This window comes from Gambusia affinis, linkage group LG13 (genome assembly GCF_019740435.1).
Source record: "Gambusia affinis linkage group LG13, SWU_Gaff_1.0, whole genome shotgun sequence".
Lineage (NCBI taxonomy): Eukaryota > Metazoa > Chordata > Actinopteri > Cyprinodontiformes > Poeciliidae > Gambusia > Gambusia affinis.
The window spans coordinates 18061515-18077881 of record NC_057880.1 but is presented as its reverse complement, the minus strand read 5'-3'; the positions used below and the strand labels follow the sequence as shown (position 1 = coordinate 18077881).

At 38.3% G+C, this 16367-nt stretch overlaps 1 protein-coding gene across 1 annotated transcript in view; it reads right to left on the bottom strand.

Moving 5' to 3' along the window:
- The window catches only part of itga9 (integrin, alpha 9), a 64927-nt gene that overhangs the window by 4680 nt on the left and 43880 nt on the right, over nt 1–16367 (bottom strand). Inside the window, exons 17-26 of the mRNA XM_044137184.1 lie at nt 16101–16177; nt 15370–15517; nt 9555–9641; nt 9377–9456; nt 8434–8517; nt 7568–7676; nt 7368–7475; nt 5178–5303; nt 4973–5092; nt 4795–4890 (exon numbers count right to left, since the gene is read on the bottom strand). Coding sequence (XP_043993119.1) covers nt 4795–4890; nt 4973–5092; nt 5178–5303; nt 7368–7475; nt 7568–7676; nt 8434–8517; nt 9377–9456; nt 9555–9641; nt 15370–15517; nt 16101–16177 — 1035 coding nt within the window. The remainder of the gene's footprint in view (nt 1–4794; nt 4891–4972; nt 5093–5177; nt 5304–7367; nt 7476–7567; nt 7677–8433; nt 8518–9376; nt 9457–9554; nt 9642–15369; nt 15518–16100; nt 16178–16367) is intronic.

Below are 16367 nucleotides of genomic sequence, written 5' to 3'. Positions count from 1 at the left end.
GCCTTTGGATTTCATGCTACACCAGCTGTTTGCAGCACCAACTGGAAACAACTGGCAGGATAATGTGCTTAGTTACTAAAAATTGTCCTTATTTTAATCTTTTCTCATTTCTTTTGAAAGTTGCGTCTCTCCTAAACCCATTTTTGTGCTACTTTGCATAATTATCATTCTAACTAAACTGAGATGGTGGTAGCTTTAGTTTATCTTAGATGCTAGTTTGTAGTAATAGTTGATGTTAGCACTTAGCTAACAACCCTTGAGGACTTCACATAAAATATTTTCCTGCCAACAATATACCGGTATATATTTTTTGATAAAATAGTGTTTGGCTTGTTAATACACTGTCCTTGACAAGGGTTTTTTTTCTCCTAGGATTCTCAGTTTTCACTGTTAGGTTATGTTTAACTGTTATGTTTAAATAATAAAAATGCCATATTTTAATATTTGTTCAAAATTTATCCATTTGTTATGAATATACTGCACATGTGCATCATTACAATGGAACCATTACTCAAAATATGTTACAACAACGACATAATAATAACATAATAGCTGCACCTCTAAAATGTTTTTAGTAATTCAGTATCAAATAACCTCATAATTAGTTGAATAATGGGATATAAACCAGCAGACCTTTCCAGCCATTATTATTACATTAACACATATATGCTGCACACTCAGAGCTGTTTAACTTCAAATCTTTCTAATCAATTTCTTTACTCTATTTAGCATGTGATTATTCAGCATGCTGCATCTGCTTGCGGCTCTACTAGTAAAGACTGGTTACAGCCATAAACTTTGCTGTTTCAGGAATTAGAAGCTATCATTGACGTTGTGCTAATTTGCTAAGCAAATCCAGTACTGTTGAGCAGGTTTGCTTCCCTTTTGTTTGACATCTCCACGTTTTTCCTTTTACTGTATCCCATCTTCTGCAGACATACTCAGTGTAAAACAGAAAAGCATTTTCTGTTACCAGAGTAAAGTGTAAATGTCCCATGTGAAACACTGAACCACTTCGCAGTATGTGGTTGCATGAAACAAAGCATTGAGCCAGAGATTTTGCTTTAAGAATTAAAGGAAAAAACGTGAACATGACCTCATGCAATGTCACATCTACGCTCTGTTTACTCTGCATTTATGAAGATACATTCAGCTCAACTTGCCAAAGTGACTTCAACGGTAGTGTGAACTACTTTCTAATTAATTCAGCTAATCACTATTTAGTCACTTGTGAGACAATCATAAATTTTGGTGATGTTGTGGCAAAATTAGCTTCTGTCCTAAAGCACAAGCTACACTTAAGCACACACAGAAACACATCAAACCCGTTTGTGTTTATTGATTTGAGAAGACCTAATGTGTCTCCAAATGCATTTAATTTTCTAAAGTACAGGCCTGTATAAAGTGTGTTTTAGACAACAGCTCCAAAACTAGGTTTGATTTCTTGAGGAAAGCAGGTATTTAGATTAGAACAATTAATAACATTACATCACCTTCTCCCTTTTTTGATTTGACGTGATGGTAAGGGAGTTCTTTGGGTTTAGAATCATTAATTTGCAAAGAATCTGGCAGCTATTAAAGATATCTAAGCTGTGCCATAAATGGGAGCAATCTGAACAAGTTTCCCATGACTCCAGTGAACGCTGCCTGCTGGATAATAAATCACTGACAGCAGAGTTGGTCTACCTAAAAAAGTGCTCTCTGATTTAAGTGAGACATAAAAACAGTGGAAGGAAGATTAGCTGTATAATAAATGTGGCAGCAATTATGGAAACTATGTAAATGGTTTTAATAATTTCATAATCTGTTGCTTTAATACTTTTACAATCTGTAATTCAAACATCACATTTCTTTGATTTTTGTCTTTCAGTGACCATGTTCAAACCCAGCTGACATGAAATAGGTTTCTGATCAATGACTTTGATTTATTAAAATAAAAGTTGATTTGTAGTGAATTAATTAACAAAAGCGGCGGCTGCTTAACGCTGCATTGAAGCTTGTAGTGAAAAGCCACCTAGATGGATATATTTTCTAAATATCTTAAACAAATTGAAACAATGCTCTCTCTAAAACATCACAGCCCTGCATGATGTGCTTTAGACAAGAGGCAGCAGAGTCACATAAGAGATGAACATGAGTCTCCCTGTGAACTGAAATGTAGCCGGAGACGCCAAGTGTGTGTCAAGACAAAACCAAACACAAAAGTGATGACGAATATTTCTTCTAAATATTTTCCCACGCTAACACTCCAATCACTGGATCCAGATTCCTGGAATTGAACTGTTGTTACGCATACCAAGGTATTTATGTGAACAGAAGAGATTAAACTGGTCTACTGGTCATTGGTCTCAACTCCAAAAATCCCAGTTCAACAGCTGAACTCACTTCTGTATTCCTAAATATGGAGAGTGGATTGAATTTACTCCTTAAAAGTGACCTAATATGCAAAATTCACATTTTGCATGTTCTTCCATTTTGGTCTTTGCTGCTTTTAAGAACAGCCCAGGTGCTTTAAAACCACCAAGATGTTTTCTGGCGACAAGTTAATGTTTTTTTAGTGTCTGGAATGTAAGCCGCTTGAAAAGCCTCCCGATTGTTGAGCAAAACCCATCCAGTCACCTAGAAACCCAAGCGGAGCTCCAGGACATTTGGTCAGCTCGTTTTACTGCTGTACAATGGCTGCTGGATAAATACAAGTCTTTTGTTGTTGACTTACCATCCACAAACCTGCTGTATTCTTGATTGTGCAGGAGGCTCTACTTCTGCTTTTCAAAGATGTACGGTTGTATAATTGCGCTTCTGTTTGCAGCCATTTTCATGTGCGAGTGTAAACGTTGAGTTGGGAGGCGTGGCCAGCAGCAGCTTATTTGTATTTAAAGTGACAAGAGGTCTTAAAGTAGTTAATTCTGAAAGGAGTTCAAAACAGGCAGAACCAGCTAAAATATCATTACCTAAGAATGTTTTTATGTAAAAAAATGTAAAGGACATGTTTTGTATAGGACAAATTAACCTGTTGAAGGATGTATAATAGGTCACCTTTAATCAATTAAATAATTTCAAAACATGCTTTTAATGTTTATTCTTTGATCAAAGTGAAACATACAAGCATAGCACAAAATCAAAAACTGAAGAATGCGAATCAGTATTCACTGGACTAATGGCATGAGGGTTTGCTAGCATGTCCTGGCTGATAGAAACCAGGGATTTCAGGACATCCTGGGATCAGAGACCACTGTGTACTCTGGCTCGCTGTGATCCCAGGGGAGAGAGCATGAGTGTTTACCAAAGGCCATGAGAGCAATGGTCAGGGGACAGAGCGCACACTCTAAGTGCTGAAAGAGCTGTGTGGTATGGACGTATTAATACCGGGTCTGAATTTTCCTAGCACCATCATAGCTCGGGGTCAACCTGGTGGCAACCCAGTCAGCACACCAATCTCTCAAGAGATCCCCATAAGAGTCGCCTCCATCCTCGGCATAATTGTCAAATTTAATCTGCTGAACCATTTAATCACTCAACAAACAGCAGAGGGGGAGGGAGGCGCCTCGTGTGCAACTGAAGACCCTCGAAGGATTCGATTCAAGTTGAAGCACAGTATAGCAGCTGGTTCTTGTTCTGCTTTTCTTTATTAAGCTGATCCACATTCGAGCTCTTTTGTGGTTTAAAGAATGCCTAATCACAACCGGATTAACCATATATATTATGGTAATAAAGCACATTACTGATTTTTATTTTGGTAGTTGGCTTCTATTCTCAGCCAGAACAAAAAAGGTTTGAAAGGCAAACTCTTTCAAACTGACATCAAAGGAAGATTACTGTTTTCATCGCAACGTACTCAAACTGTGGTATAAATAAACGGACCTTGGATTCCCTTTGGTCGTACTCAGCCAAACAGAAACTAATCTAAAAAGATGTGCAAGGAGAAACATTCCAAGCTTAAGCTGAAAGGGATATCAAAGGACCGAGAACAATTTCTGCTGGCTAGTTATGAAGGCAGAACATGTGAATAAAATCAAACCCAACCTATCCATGTACCAGTTATAAGTCAGAAAACCAAAGGCTGCCTCAGTGACCAGATGACTAAAACATTTAATCTAACAAATGTTTCTTTGAATTTTACACCAACGTGTATGAAAGATCTAAGGATATTTAAATATCTAAACATGCAAATAAGTATTTATTATTGCAAATGCTATGTTTTGAACACATGAGCCATGTTAGGTTATAAAGTTGGGATTTGTTAGAAACTTCTAATTTTTCCACTCGAAATTAAGACTAGAGGGACCTTTTCCTTTATTTTTACAACTTAGATAATTAATGCTTCAGCAAAAATGTAGTGAACTACATGTAGAGTAGAAGGATAGAGATATCTATGGTCTATGGTTAAAAACACACTAAATAAAATATAAATCCTGTCCTGACGTAAACGCTTATCAATACGGTCGTACCTGGAAACTTTAGGATTTAGTGACAGAGTATTTGTTCCAAAAAGTTTGAGAATCGCTGATCAACTCTCACTTACTAATGACTCTAATTAAACAAAAAATCATGAAATATGCATTAAATACATCACCTTTTCGACTAAAGAGTGCTGCAAGATCTCAATATAATGCTGCTTCAAAGTGATAAAGATTGTTTTTGAAAATATTGGTTATTGCCTATTTGTTAAAGCTAGCAGAATGGAACAGTTGTCTATTTTAAATTTAGATGAGAAAAAAAAAGATGTCTGTTTATGCATATTTAAGGAAAAATAAATTATTTTTTCCAATTTTGTGAGAAGAACATAATACTTACTGAAATATCTTCTGGCAGCCCATTTGGCACCTCTATTGCCCTGTGATTAACTTGGATGCTGCCTCTTGTCACAAACTGGATCACAGAGGAACTATCCTGTAGGCACAAAGGTCACCATTATGCTTCTCATTTACATAACATTCAACCAAATTTAATGACTTATTAAAGCGCATCTTACTATTTTTAAAATTTCCGTGTTCAGCAAAAGTTTTATGTCTATGTTCAGAGCTTCCTCTTTTAACTGTGGGCCCAGACTGCAGGAGATTACCATACATGCTCTTCCAGGCCGATCACAATCCTGGGAAAGAAAACCAAAAAGGTTTTGATAAGCAGTGATAAAAATGTGTGATAAAACCAAAGAAAATTTTGAGTTGCCTATTTACCAAGACTTTGCGTCCAGATTTGGTGAAGAAGGAGAATATGGAGTGGAAGATGTTTTCTTTGTCCTGGGGTATGGTGCAGGGCGTCGGGTTCCTGTGGGGGGTGCAGTTCCCTCGACCATCTGACACCTAAACAGATTTCATAACGCAAGAATTAAACTAAAATTACTTGATACTATAACTTCTTGGAGGTGTGTGAAAAAATGAATTTTCAGCAAATGAATTACACCGAATATGTTAGCGTTAGCATATTGATCGCTAGCATTCGCTTCTTCCGTCTCCTTGGTTTCATGTTTATTGGTAGCCTCGTCTTTGGGTCCATCTTTTCCAGTTGTTTTTGGTTTATGTTGCTGTTTATTTGGTAACTTGACTTGTTGTGTCGGGTCAGTATTGCCCTTTGGGGTTTGTTTAGGTAAAAGGTTGAGTTTAGCTGAGGAGTGTAAATAAAGAATGCTTTGGTCAGAGCTCAAAGCTTAGCTGCTCAGATTGATACCATAACCGAAAACCCAAATGATAATTATTAAACATTTTCATCAAAAATAATTAAACTATTCATTAAAAAGTTCAATAGTTAGTTTGAAGTTTACATCTTAGTACAGAATCTCTGAATTAACTCTGTGACATATTTTGACCAAATTCAGTCATATTACAATACAATAAGCTTTGTTTTTCTGTGTCCTAGACTGCTACAATATTGTTTCTGGAGGTTTCAGCTCTTTTGATCTTTCCATTGTGTTCACCATCTTCAACAATCAGGAGCAAACAAACAAAATGTATTTTTTTTAATCATATTTTACAAATATTTTTTAAAAAGTTCTTCAGTTTTAATTGTTGAGATTTTCAGTCTTGTTGACACAAATATTTGAAACAAATATATGTAAATATCGTATAACACAAAGCCTTTCATCAGCTGTCCTCATTTTTTCACCAAACTGTGAAACTCTAAAAACTTAAAACAAGAAAAGATAGATTACGTGTGCAAAGATGTTAAAACTGTGAGTTAAAGATCAGCAGGTGGGGTTTACTTTACTCTCTAAGAAGTGTGCTCTAGTTGACAGACGTAACTAAATCTGCAAGAAAAAAAAGGCTACAGAATCCTGCTTTTGAATTTCCTTTTAGTTCAAACTTCAAACAGCTTTTGGGCTGTTGAGGACAAAATAGGGCATCTTTTATTTATCAAATAAGCATCTATGACCCAGGTGGAAAGCAGGTTTGAAATGTTTAAAGTTTTAAATACGAGTTTAACCCCAGAATGTCAACACAGTACCTCTGCCACCACAAAGGGCCCATTTCTACTGTTGTTATGAGTCTCCAGGGCTCACAGGAAGTTCTCCCTGCAACAAGCTGGCACGCCTCCCACAGATTTCCCATATGGAGTGATTTAGGAGGTGTATGTTTTACTGCCCTGTTGCCCCTCTCCTCTGTCAGATCTGAAGCCACTCCTCAGTTCTTCCTTATTGTCCACCCTGCTGCTTCCCAACATGACTGTATGTCTGGCCAGCGAATTGGCTAAAGTGAAGATTCATGCTCTCTTTTTGTGGCTGCACTAACTTTAGGGATTTTTTTATTAGACATTTGGGGATTTGGGGGCCTAAAAACGGGAACATGTGGGGTAAAAGCCAGAAATGTAAACACTGTCTTTAATGATGTATTAAATGGAAAGATACCTGGCTATAAAATACAAAGGTAGGACTGCCCAGTGAGTTGGGAGCTGGAATATGTTACAGCTTATGATATGTGGTTCCAGGCTTGGGGTGGTACGACTCAGTAGCCCGCTCTGCAGGTTCCTGATCCTTTCAAGCTGCCTGACCCCAGGAAAGTGATTCCAGATGGACTGGAGAAGGTGGGATATACCACCACTGTCTGCCCATTCACGCAAGTACAATTAACAGCTTGAGCTCCTCCATGATCTAGCTATGGAGAAAAGAAGCTGTGTAAAGGTTAGAAAAACACCTAAACGCACCGGGAGGATTGTGTTTCTTTGTCTAAATGAGAACTATTGTGAAACAAAATGGAACGGTAGTCTCAGTGGCAACACCAACATTTTGGCTTTGGGCTCCTGATCCCATCATGTGTGGTAAAAAGATATGGGTAAGGAAAATAGAAAACTTGTTGTTTTCTCCTGGCAAAGTAAACATTGAATAATAACTCCTGCTGGATAGATAATGTAGATGGACAGCTGTTGGTACCCACTTGAGTTTCCACCACATGGAACATGTCGGGTCCGTTGCCAGCAAGTCGGTTGGGTATCCTGATGTCCACAGTGGAGCCGGGCAGCCTGCTGGGCCCCTTGTTTATGGCCTGAACCACCAAGAAGAAACAAGAGAAGAAGAAAAGAGAAAATGAAACAGATACAATGTAGGGAAAGATTTTAAAATAGAAACTTGAAGTACCTGGAAGGTCAGGTTGAGAGGCTGAAAGTTGCATTTCATGTCTTCTAACTGGATGAAACGAGAGGCATCGACGGAGTTTCCATACGAGAAAGAGCCTGGTGTCACCACGCTGCAAGATTGGTTCATTAACGCATGTATACATTTACTCCAATCAGGATTCACAGACAATTCCCAAAGCAAATGAGCTGTACATTTTTAGGAGATATTTGTGCATTGGTCAATCTTCAAAATTTAACAGAACATAAAGAGAGAAATGATGGATGGACGGATGGATGATGGTAGATAAATGGATGATGGATGGATGGATAAATAGAAGGATGTATAAATGGATAGAGGTTTGGATGGATGAATAAACAGATGGATGGATAAATAGTTAAATGGATGGTCAGTAATGGGACAAAGATTGGATAAAAACAACTTGTAAACAGATGTAGAGGTAACAAATCTAAAATGAAAATAAATTTCCTCACTTTTCCAACTTGCAAAGTTCTAAAAATGAAACTCTGGACGGTTCCAGACAGTTTGGTTCAGAAATGTCCAGAGGGGTTTTCTATAGCAACTGAAAAATGTGTCCAGTTTTAGTCTGAGGCCTCCTTCAACATCAACCACAGCTGCCTTATCACATGTCAGAGTTCTGGCAAATATGGGCTGTTTTACATCTTTCTTCTTCCTCTGTGAAGCAGAGCTATGATAAGGTAATCAAAGATAAGGGTTTCAGAGCTGATATCCTCCACAGTGAGAAAAACACTCCCTCTCTTCCTGAACAGATGGAAATCCAGACAGTGTGTGACTCAATTGTCTGTTAGACAGCTTTGGGTTTGTAAAGCAGGAACTGTTGCATCATGGCTGATCCGGTTTGTCCTTACCCAGTAATCGTGGTGTCTGTCTCGTGGATCAGAGGGATGGATAGGTCTAAACTGTTGTCGGAAATTTTGTGCTCCGGGTTGGCGCTAAAAATACAAAGAGCAATAAGGTTGCAGTCTATTTGTCATGTTAACATTTTTCATAGTTTCTCATGTTAAAACCAGAACTTCCATGTATTTTACTGGGATTTTATGTGACAGACCATTGAAAAGTGGTGCTTAATTTTGAAGGGGAGGAAAGATGTTCCAGTTGTGTACAAGTGTACAAAGTGTGGTATGCACATATTGTTCTGCCAGATTTGCACATCCAGGGACTGTATTTTCTGTCCATTCTTCTTTCCTCAGCTAGACTGAATGAACAGCTTTAGTGGACATAAATTTGTAAGTCAGGCTACAGGTTCTCAGTTGGATTTATGTCTGGACTTTTGACTGGGTCATGATAGAATAAATAAACTTGAATCTAAACTAAACTCTGGCTGGATGCTGAAGGTTGTTCTGCCAGGAAGTAAACCTCAAGTCTCAAGTCTTTTGCAAACTCAAACAAATTTTCTTCAAGTATTGTTTTGTGTTTATTCCATCCATTTTTATCATCAACTCTACCTAGCTTCTCTGTCCCTGCTGAATAAAAGAATCCCCACAGCACCATGTTTACCACCATATTTGCTGTGTCACCTTAACTTACTTGTGGGAAACTACAAACTAGTCTTAGCAAAAGTTGGATGAGCACATTTGCACAGCACACTTTTCTAATGTTTATTTGCACATGTTTTATTTTTCCTCAGCTTTGCAAATATGAATCAGTTGGATTATCTCATTAAATCCCAAATTAATTATATTTTTCATTGTAATGTGGTGTAAGGTTAAAAAGCGTAAGATGTAAAAAATATTCACCCTTTATTTTATTCAACAAATTTCAAAAGAGGTAACTTCTTTGTGACAGCCATACCTTTTTGCTTGAACCAAGAACTGCAATGTGTCGTTTTCCCCAGAAACCTGACTTGTGTCAAAAATGACTGCAAAATGGTACTGCGGAGAGCAAAACCAGAACAACAATGAGCAGTTTTCAATAAAGCAAATCACACAAACTCAACTAGAGCTAGAAGCTTCATGTTAGACCAAAGTACCTTTGTTTGAGCTCTCATGAAGGGAAATCCCACACTACATTTAAGGAAGTCCAAATCGACGAGTCCGCAGGAAATACCCTTTTCTTCCTGCAAAAAGAAAGATAGACAGAGAGTAAGAAGAGGCGATGAGAACAGACAAAGTGGAGACAGGCTGGGTGACAGGCATGGAGACAGATGACAGCAAGAGGAAGAACCAGCAGGCAAGACGTGGACTGCAGCACAAAGAAATCAGCTCTGATAAGTTAGGGGGGAAAAATGCACTGGCTTTGAATGGCAGACTAAATAAACAAATTAGCTGCAAGAGAGAATCATCAGGTGCAAATCCCTCCTAATATTTACAGTACGATCAGAGAATATCATGTTTCCAAGCTGAAGGAATGGGTTTTGAGTTTTACACGGAGTTCTAAATCAGGTTTGAACAAAAAATGCACAAAGCAATGATGGCACACACGTCTTAGCGGGTGGGTAATTGGACAATGGCCAGACTGTGTGTTTGGAAGCTTGTCTAAACAGTATAGAGCTTCGCAGGCTGTGCTGTGTAAACACTGAGGGCTTGACCCCATGAGGAGTAAGAATTCTTTTAGTGAGAGTTCACTGAGAGGCTTTAAGCTGAGCTCAGGTCTGGGAGCAGAGATGCCTCACAACAGCAGGGGTAAAAAAAGAAAAAAGAAAAAGGGAGGCTGCACACTCTTGGAATATTGAATAAGAGGCCAATGGAAGAGGTGATGATAGTCTCTGTTGCTGTAGTTAAAGGCAGACATCCATTTGCGTTATCATCCAGCTACCTCCTGCTTAGTAGTTCCCCCAGCTTCATTGAGTCACCTTAAAGGGTTCCTATAAAATTCACAGTTTGCACATTTTTGTACTTTCATTTGGGTCTCAGCTGCTTCTAAAAACTGCCCAAGTGCTTAAGAAAAACACATGAAACACAGAAAAACATATGTTTTCTGGAAATAAATTACCGTAATGTTTTTTGGTGTCTGGAAAATGACCCATTTTAAAAACTATTCCTATACTTCTACAGGAGATATTTCCTGCCCACAGCCATCTACCTCAACTCTGTAATTAAATGAGTTACATTAAGTTTTCCTTCGGGATCAATAAAATATTTTTGAATTGAATTGAAACCTTCTGAATATAATGTCAAATAAACAGGCACTGCCCCTCACACAGCAACCCCAGTGAAGTCCAGTCTGTTACCTAGCAACGGCAGGTGAGATTCATAACATTTGGTTAGCTGGTTTTAATGTATGCGCTGTACAATGGCTGCTGGAAAGAGTGGATTAGCTGCACTCTTTATGTTTTATGCTTGGCTTCCATGCTGGAATCTTGTTGGTTGTGTAGGAGGCTCTACTTCTGCTTTTCAAAGATGTACAGTCGTATAATTGCGTATTTGCTTGCATCCATTTTCATGTGCAAGTGTAAACATTGAGTTGGGGGGCGTGGCCAGCAGCAACTTATTTGGATTTAAGGTGACAACAGGCTCTAGAACAGCTCATTCTGAAAGGCGCTCAAAATAGGCAGAACTGAGCAGACTAAAATATAATTATCCAAGAATTATTTTGTGCAAAAATGTGATGAACATGTGCATAGCCCAACCGAATCTGTTGAAGAAAGCATAATGAGTCACCTTCAAATAAACCCGTAATGGAGACCATGGTGAGTCCTGCAGACGGAGGTCGGTAGAGGGTTGAAGGTCCCCAAGCAAAGCTGGCAATAATGGAATTTCCTCTGTTTCCTGTTGTGCAAACAGTGTTGATCCCATGGGGACGGGCAGGATTGAGATTAGGAAAGTCATTTTATTTACCCATCAACCACCTGGCTGGTTGAGAGAAAGCAGAGTGCGCTGACATGTGGCACAGTATGCCTCTGCAGTGACGGGAGAGATGAGGTCTGTTTGTTCAGCACTTCTTCACTTTCTCTCTCTGCTCTTTCTCAGTCAGGATTGGGATTGTCACAAGTAGCAGGGCTATTAAATATCACCAGCTCTGTTTATGCTGCTCTGGAGAATACGGAGGCATCTTGTGGAGTGGTGTGTCAGTGTGAATGACAATACACAGGAGGCCTGTTTCTCTGCATGACTTCCCAGTGTTTTAATGTTTCCATCAATCAGAGTATTTAGACATTTGGCTTGGCTTCGGTCTTTGCAGTCCAAGCCATAGTTATCACCTACTTAATGCTATTCTTTGTAGGTATGCAGATGAATGTTTTCATCGCCTTAACTATGAAAAATGTCACTTTATATAGCCAAGAAAATCAGTGAGTCAAATATTCTTTGGTTTACACTTTCCTCAATCACATTCCAAACCTCTGGGCTTTTTACCACAATGTTAATATGCTCCAAATGTCAGAGCATTCAGCAATATGAAAGCTGCTGTCATACTGTTTCCTATTTCACCATGTATGCTGATGTGCTAAAAAATGTGGGTATAAACATGAGGAAGTGAGGTAGATTTTCTGAAACATCAAGTCCTGTCACCACTCTGAGGTAATGAGAGTTATAGGACAAATAATACAGGAATATCGAGATTCTTTCATATTTAGAGATTAACGTGGAATGATATTTATATTTTCTGTGATTGAACCGAGAGATTTGTATTAACTAGCTACATTACATGAGTTACTTTTAGAAAAAGATGCTGATTAGGAGTATTTTTATACTTTTTACTTTTACTTAAGTAATATTATTAAAAAGCTATGAAAGTAATATTTCTGAATATTCTACCCACTGTGAGTAATTTCCCTGAACAAATAGCAAGCTTATTTTAATCAGAATTTCACAGAACAAAATGAGTTTTATACTGAAATAAATTGTTTTGAAAAATAACCAATATCTGATTTGGTTATTTTGCATATTGTTATGTAATTATTTTCCTTTTAGTCTTTAAAATAAAAAGTCCACATAACTTTATACTCTGGTTCATTTTAATCTTAAAGGTTTGAAGTTTTGATCAGTAACTCAGTTCTTGATACTGTTTTTGAAACCAGTTTTAACAATTTTAGATAGCTACTTTACAACTACTAAAATATGTTGAAGTAGTGCTGCTTTTACTTAAATACAATTTTTGGGTACTCTATCCACCACTGACTGAACCCAGTTGGTTATAATTCTATTTATTTTATAGCGCTCATTTATAGCACAATTTTCATAAACTTTGGAAGATAATTTGGTGGCATAAAACATCTGCTCTTCTTTACAAAAACATAGAAGAAAAACTGAAGATCTGAAGAAAAAATAAATTTATATTGGAAGGAAAGAATTGCTAAAACTCTAACCTAGCGTAGGATTTTCTTGTTCTCCTTAAGCCCCTTCATCTCCACAGGCTACTGGCACCTTGTGGTGCCGGAACATGAGAGAAATGATTCAGTCCAACCTTAAATCTGAGGGGAGACACGTGTCTCACTGCTGCTTTGCCAAATGCAGAAAAAGGCACAGAGGGTTTGCTGACTTTAGCTCAGGAAAAGAGGGTCACATCATCACCTCAGACTTGTAAGTTAGTAATTACATTTCTGCTTAGAGCATACGGTAATAAATCTGCTGTGGGCCTCTTTGTAATCCTTTCCTACTGTTCACTTCCTGTTTGCTTTCTGCAGCAGACCACCCTGACTTATCATCTTCCTTAGCAACACGAGGCTTTGGGGCAACCTAGTAAACTGACTCCAAATGTCAGCTGTGCTCATTAGATTTACTATGAAACTGAAACGCTTGCACTGGTGTTTTAATACTTCCCTGCAGTGTGTATTCTGTTTAAATTCAATTTCACCTTTGTGTGGAGCTTTCAACTCCACCCCAAGCTTGGTGTTTTGTGGAGTCAATCTCCTGTATTGAAGCGGTGAAAAAAGGGAGCTGAAGGAAAAACAAGGGGCCCATTATGAAAGAAGAAAAGCCTTCCTGATGAATATTGTCAGAGCGTGCCGTCTGACCTGCTGAATCTCTGAGATGTGAGCGGATCCTTGCATCAAGTGAGCACACAGATGCTAGCAGAGGCAGATGCTGTTAAATCTATTGACTCTACGTCTGTGAGATGGAAGTGGGCAGATATTTCTTTTACAGTAAGTATGTTTAAATCATCAAAACTGTAAAATTCACTTTTAGCAGGTTTTTGCTCTTCCGTTTGGGTCTCAACTGCTTCTATAAATACCCCAAGTGCTTAAAAAAATAAGTTAATGTTTTTTAGTGTCTGAAAAACAAGCCATTTAAAAAACCCTCCTGATTGTTAAGTCACATTTGACGGACACTGTGCTGTTACCTAGCAACCCCAATCAAGCCCACGTTACCTAGCAACCTAAGTGGTGCTCCAGCATGTTTGGTCAGCTGGTTTTACCACTATATGTGTTGTACAACGGCTGCTAGAAAAAACAAGTGCTTTTATGTTGACTTACCATCCAAAAACCTCTTGTTGCTTTATTATTAGCTGTGCAGGAGGCTCTAATTCTACTGTGTAAAGATGTATGGTTGTATAATTGCTTATCTGTTTGCAGCTAATTTTATATAAACATTGAATTGGGGTTTATGGCCAGCAGAATCTTATTTGGGTTCAAAGTGACAAAAGGCCCTAAAACAGCACATTATGAAAGGAGCTATAATTAGGCTGAACTGAGCAAACCAAAATCTAATTATGGAGGAGGAATTTTGAGTAAAAAATGTAATTAGCATGTTTTGTATCACTCATGGACCTATTCTAATCTGATCAAGTAATATCTTTAACATGTTAGAGTTTTTCTAGACATGAATAAGGTGGTTTAAAAAGTCCAGGAGCCAAACTTGTTATAGGAACTTGGGTAATATCTGTTCTGCCACGTTCCCACACATATAACTCAAGCATGGTTGACTTGAGACGTCTGTGTTGAATGAGTCACAGAGGTGAACGTATGACAGGTCGGCTGAAGGAACTGCCCTCAGAGACAGGACAGCTGTTGCTGCTCCTGCTGCGGCTGCCCTGCTTCTTGTCCTTTCATCTTCTCGTCTACCTTCACAGCTCAGGAAGTCTAACTCCTAGGTCATCACACATAAACATTTCTTTTATGTGCTTCACTATTCACTTCTCTTGTATAACCCTAGATAAGCTTTGCACAGACGCTGCATTTGAGAAAATGCACATCTCATGTGGAGGAACACAGCTCAACAAACTGTGAAATGGAAGAAAAAATATGTATGCTTTTCACATTTTTAATAGTAAAAATCTATAAATTCTCCGCTTTCCTTAATTTACTAACACTAAATAAAGTGAAATGTAAATGAGAAAAACACATTTCAAATTTCTCACAACAAACATGGAAGAAGGCCTTCTGATTGGATGAAGAACATAACTGTTAAGCAACATACAAAATTTAAGTCAACTCTGCACGGTGGTGGCAGTATTATGCTACTCTTCTGCAGAGACAGGAACGCCAATAACAGTTGACATGAAGATGGATGGAGGTTAATCTCTGAAGAAAAGCTGCTGGAGGCTGGGACTGGGACAAAGCAGGAACATGGACCGAAACATTCAGCCAGAACTACAGTAGAATGCTACAGATCAAAATATAACATCTGTTAGCCAGAGTTTATTACTTTTTATTAACAATTTCCATCTAATATTCCAGTCTCAAGTTGTGTAAAGCTGGTATTGCAGCAAAGTTTCTACAAAGTAATGACCCAAGGTGGCGGACACAAATGCAATCCACGCTTTTGAGATTATTAAATGCCATTCATTTTCTTCCATTTCACAGTTATTCACTACTACATGTGAAACATCGGAGAGAGAACTGCATGGTTTACAGAGCATACGTGAGAAACGGTAAATAAACGGGAAGTACTCAAAGACCTACAGACCTTCTGCCAGAAGTTGATGTAGAAAACTTCTCTGGAGAAGTTGAAGTAGATGTTGGTGTCGTAGGCATCGTCTCCAGAGTTGGAGATTGTCACGTTCAAGGAGACGTTACGCACTGCGCCAAGAGCCAAATGCGGTCTGACATGAAGTCTGGCAGGAATATCAGAGAAACAGGAGAAGTGTTAAAATATATTATTAGTAGATTAGTAAGCACACACAGCTGTGTGTCCAAACTTTTGGTCTGTACTGTATACTTTTTCTTTTCTTTAAATAAAAAATAATGTTTAAAATAAGACACATTTAGAAGAAAGGGGGCAGTGTTAAATAAGTTTATACTTCTGCCTATCTCCTTTTTAAACAAGCAGTTATCTAAATATCTATCACAGTATTTGAATGTGAATATGATTGAAATAAATAATCTAAGCTAACTAAACTTTGAGTTTGAAGCAAAGAGCAATGTTTAAAGTTTCCTTTAAATTTGTGATTTTTGTAGAAAAACGTTTTGATAGATTGAGAAACATATCCAGGGTTTTTCATAAAACAGAAAGTAAAAGGTTCAAAAATGTGAAAAGGCACCTCCCCGTCTATGGAAAAACATTTGGATGTTCTCCAGACATGCGTCATGGTTCCCCTACCCACACCCACAAGGCTTATTACATCAGTTCAGTGTCTCTGAACTGAAAGCAGAGACACACAGATTGAAGCTCAGCTACAAAGCAGAAGGTTTTTTCACCCGGAGAGCAGGAGCTTCCCATGAAGCCTGAGGTCTGCAGCGCAGTCGTCTGACAGGCAGTTCTTCTCAAACCAGGTCTGGAGAGGACACGCAAAGCACACAGTTCAAATGACCTCATGCTGTTCATGAACTGAACACAAAGCCTCAGTGATCAGACAGGGGGCGCTGTTGTCTAGCTGGAAGACATTGAGTCGATTTTATTCCAGGAAAGTTTACCTAATTTCTCGATTTTAATTACTGTGGTATGAGGCTAAATGATGAAAGAAA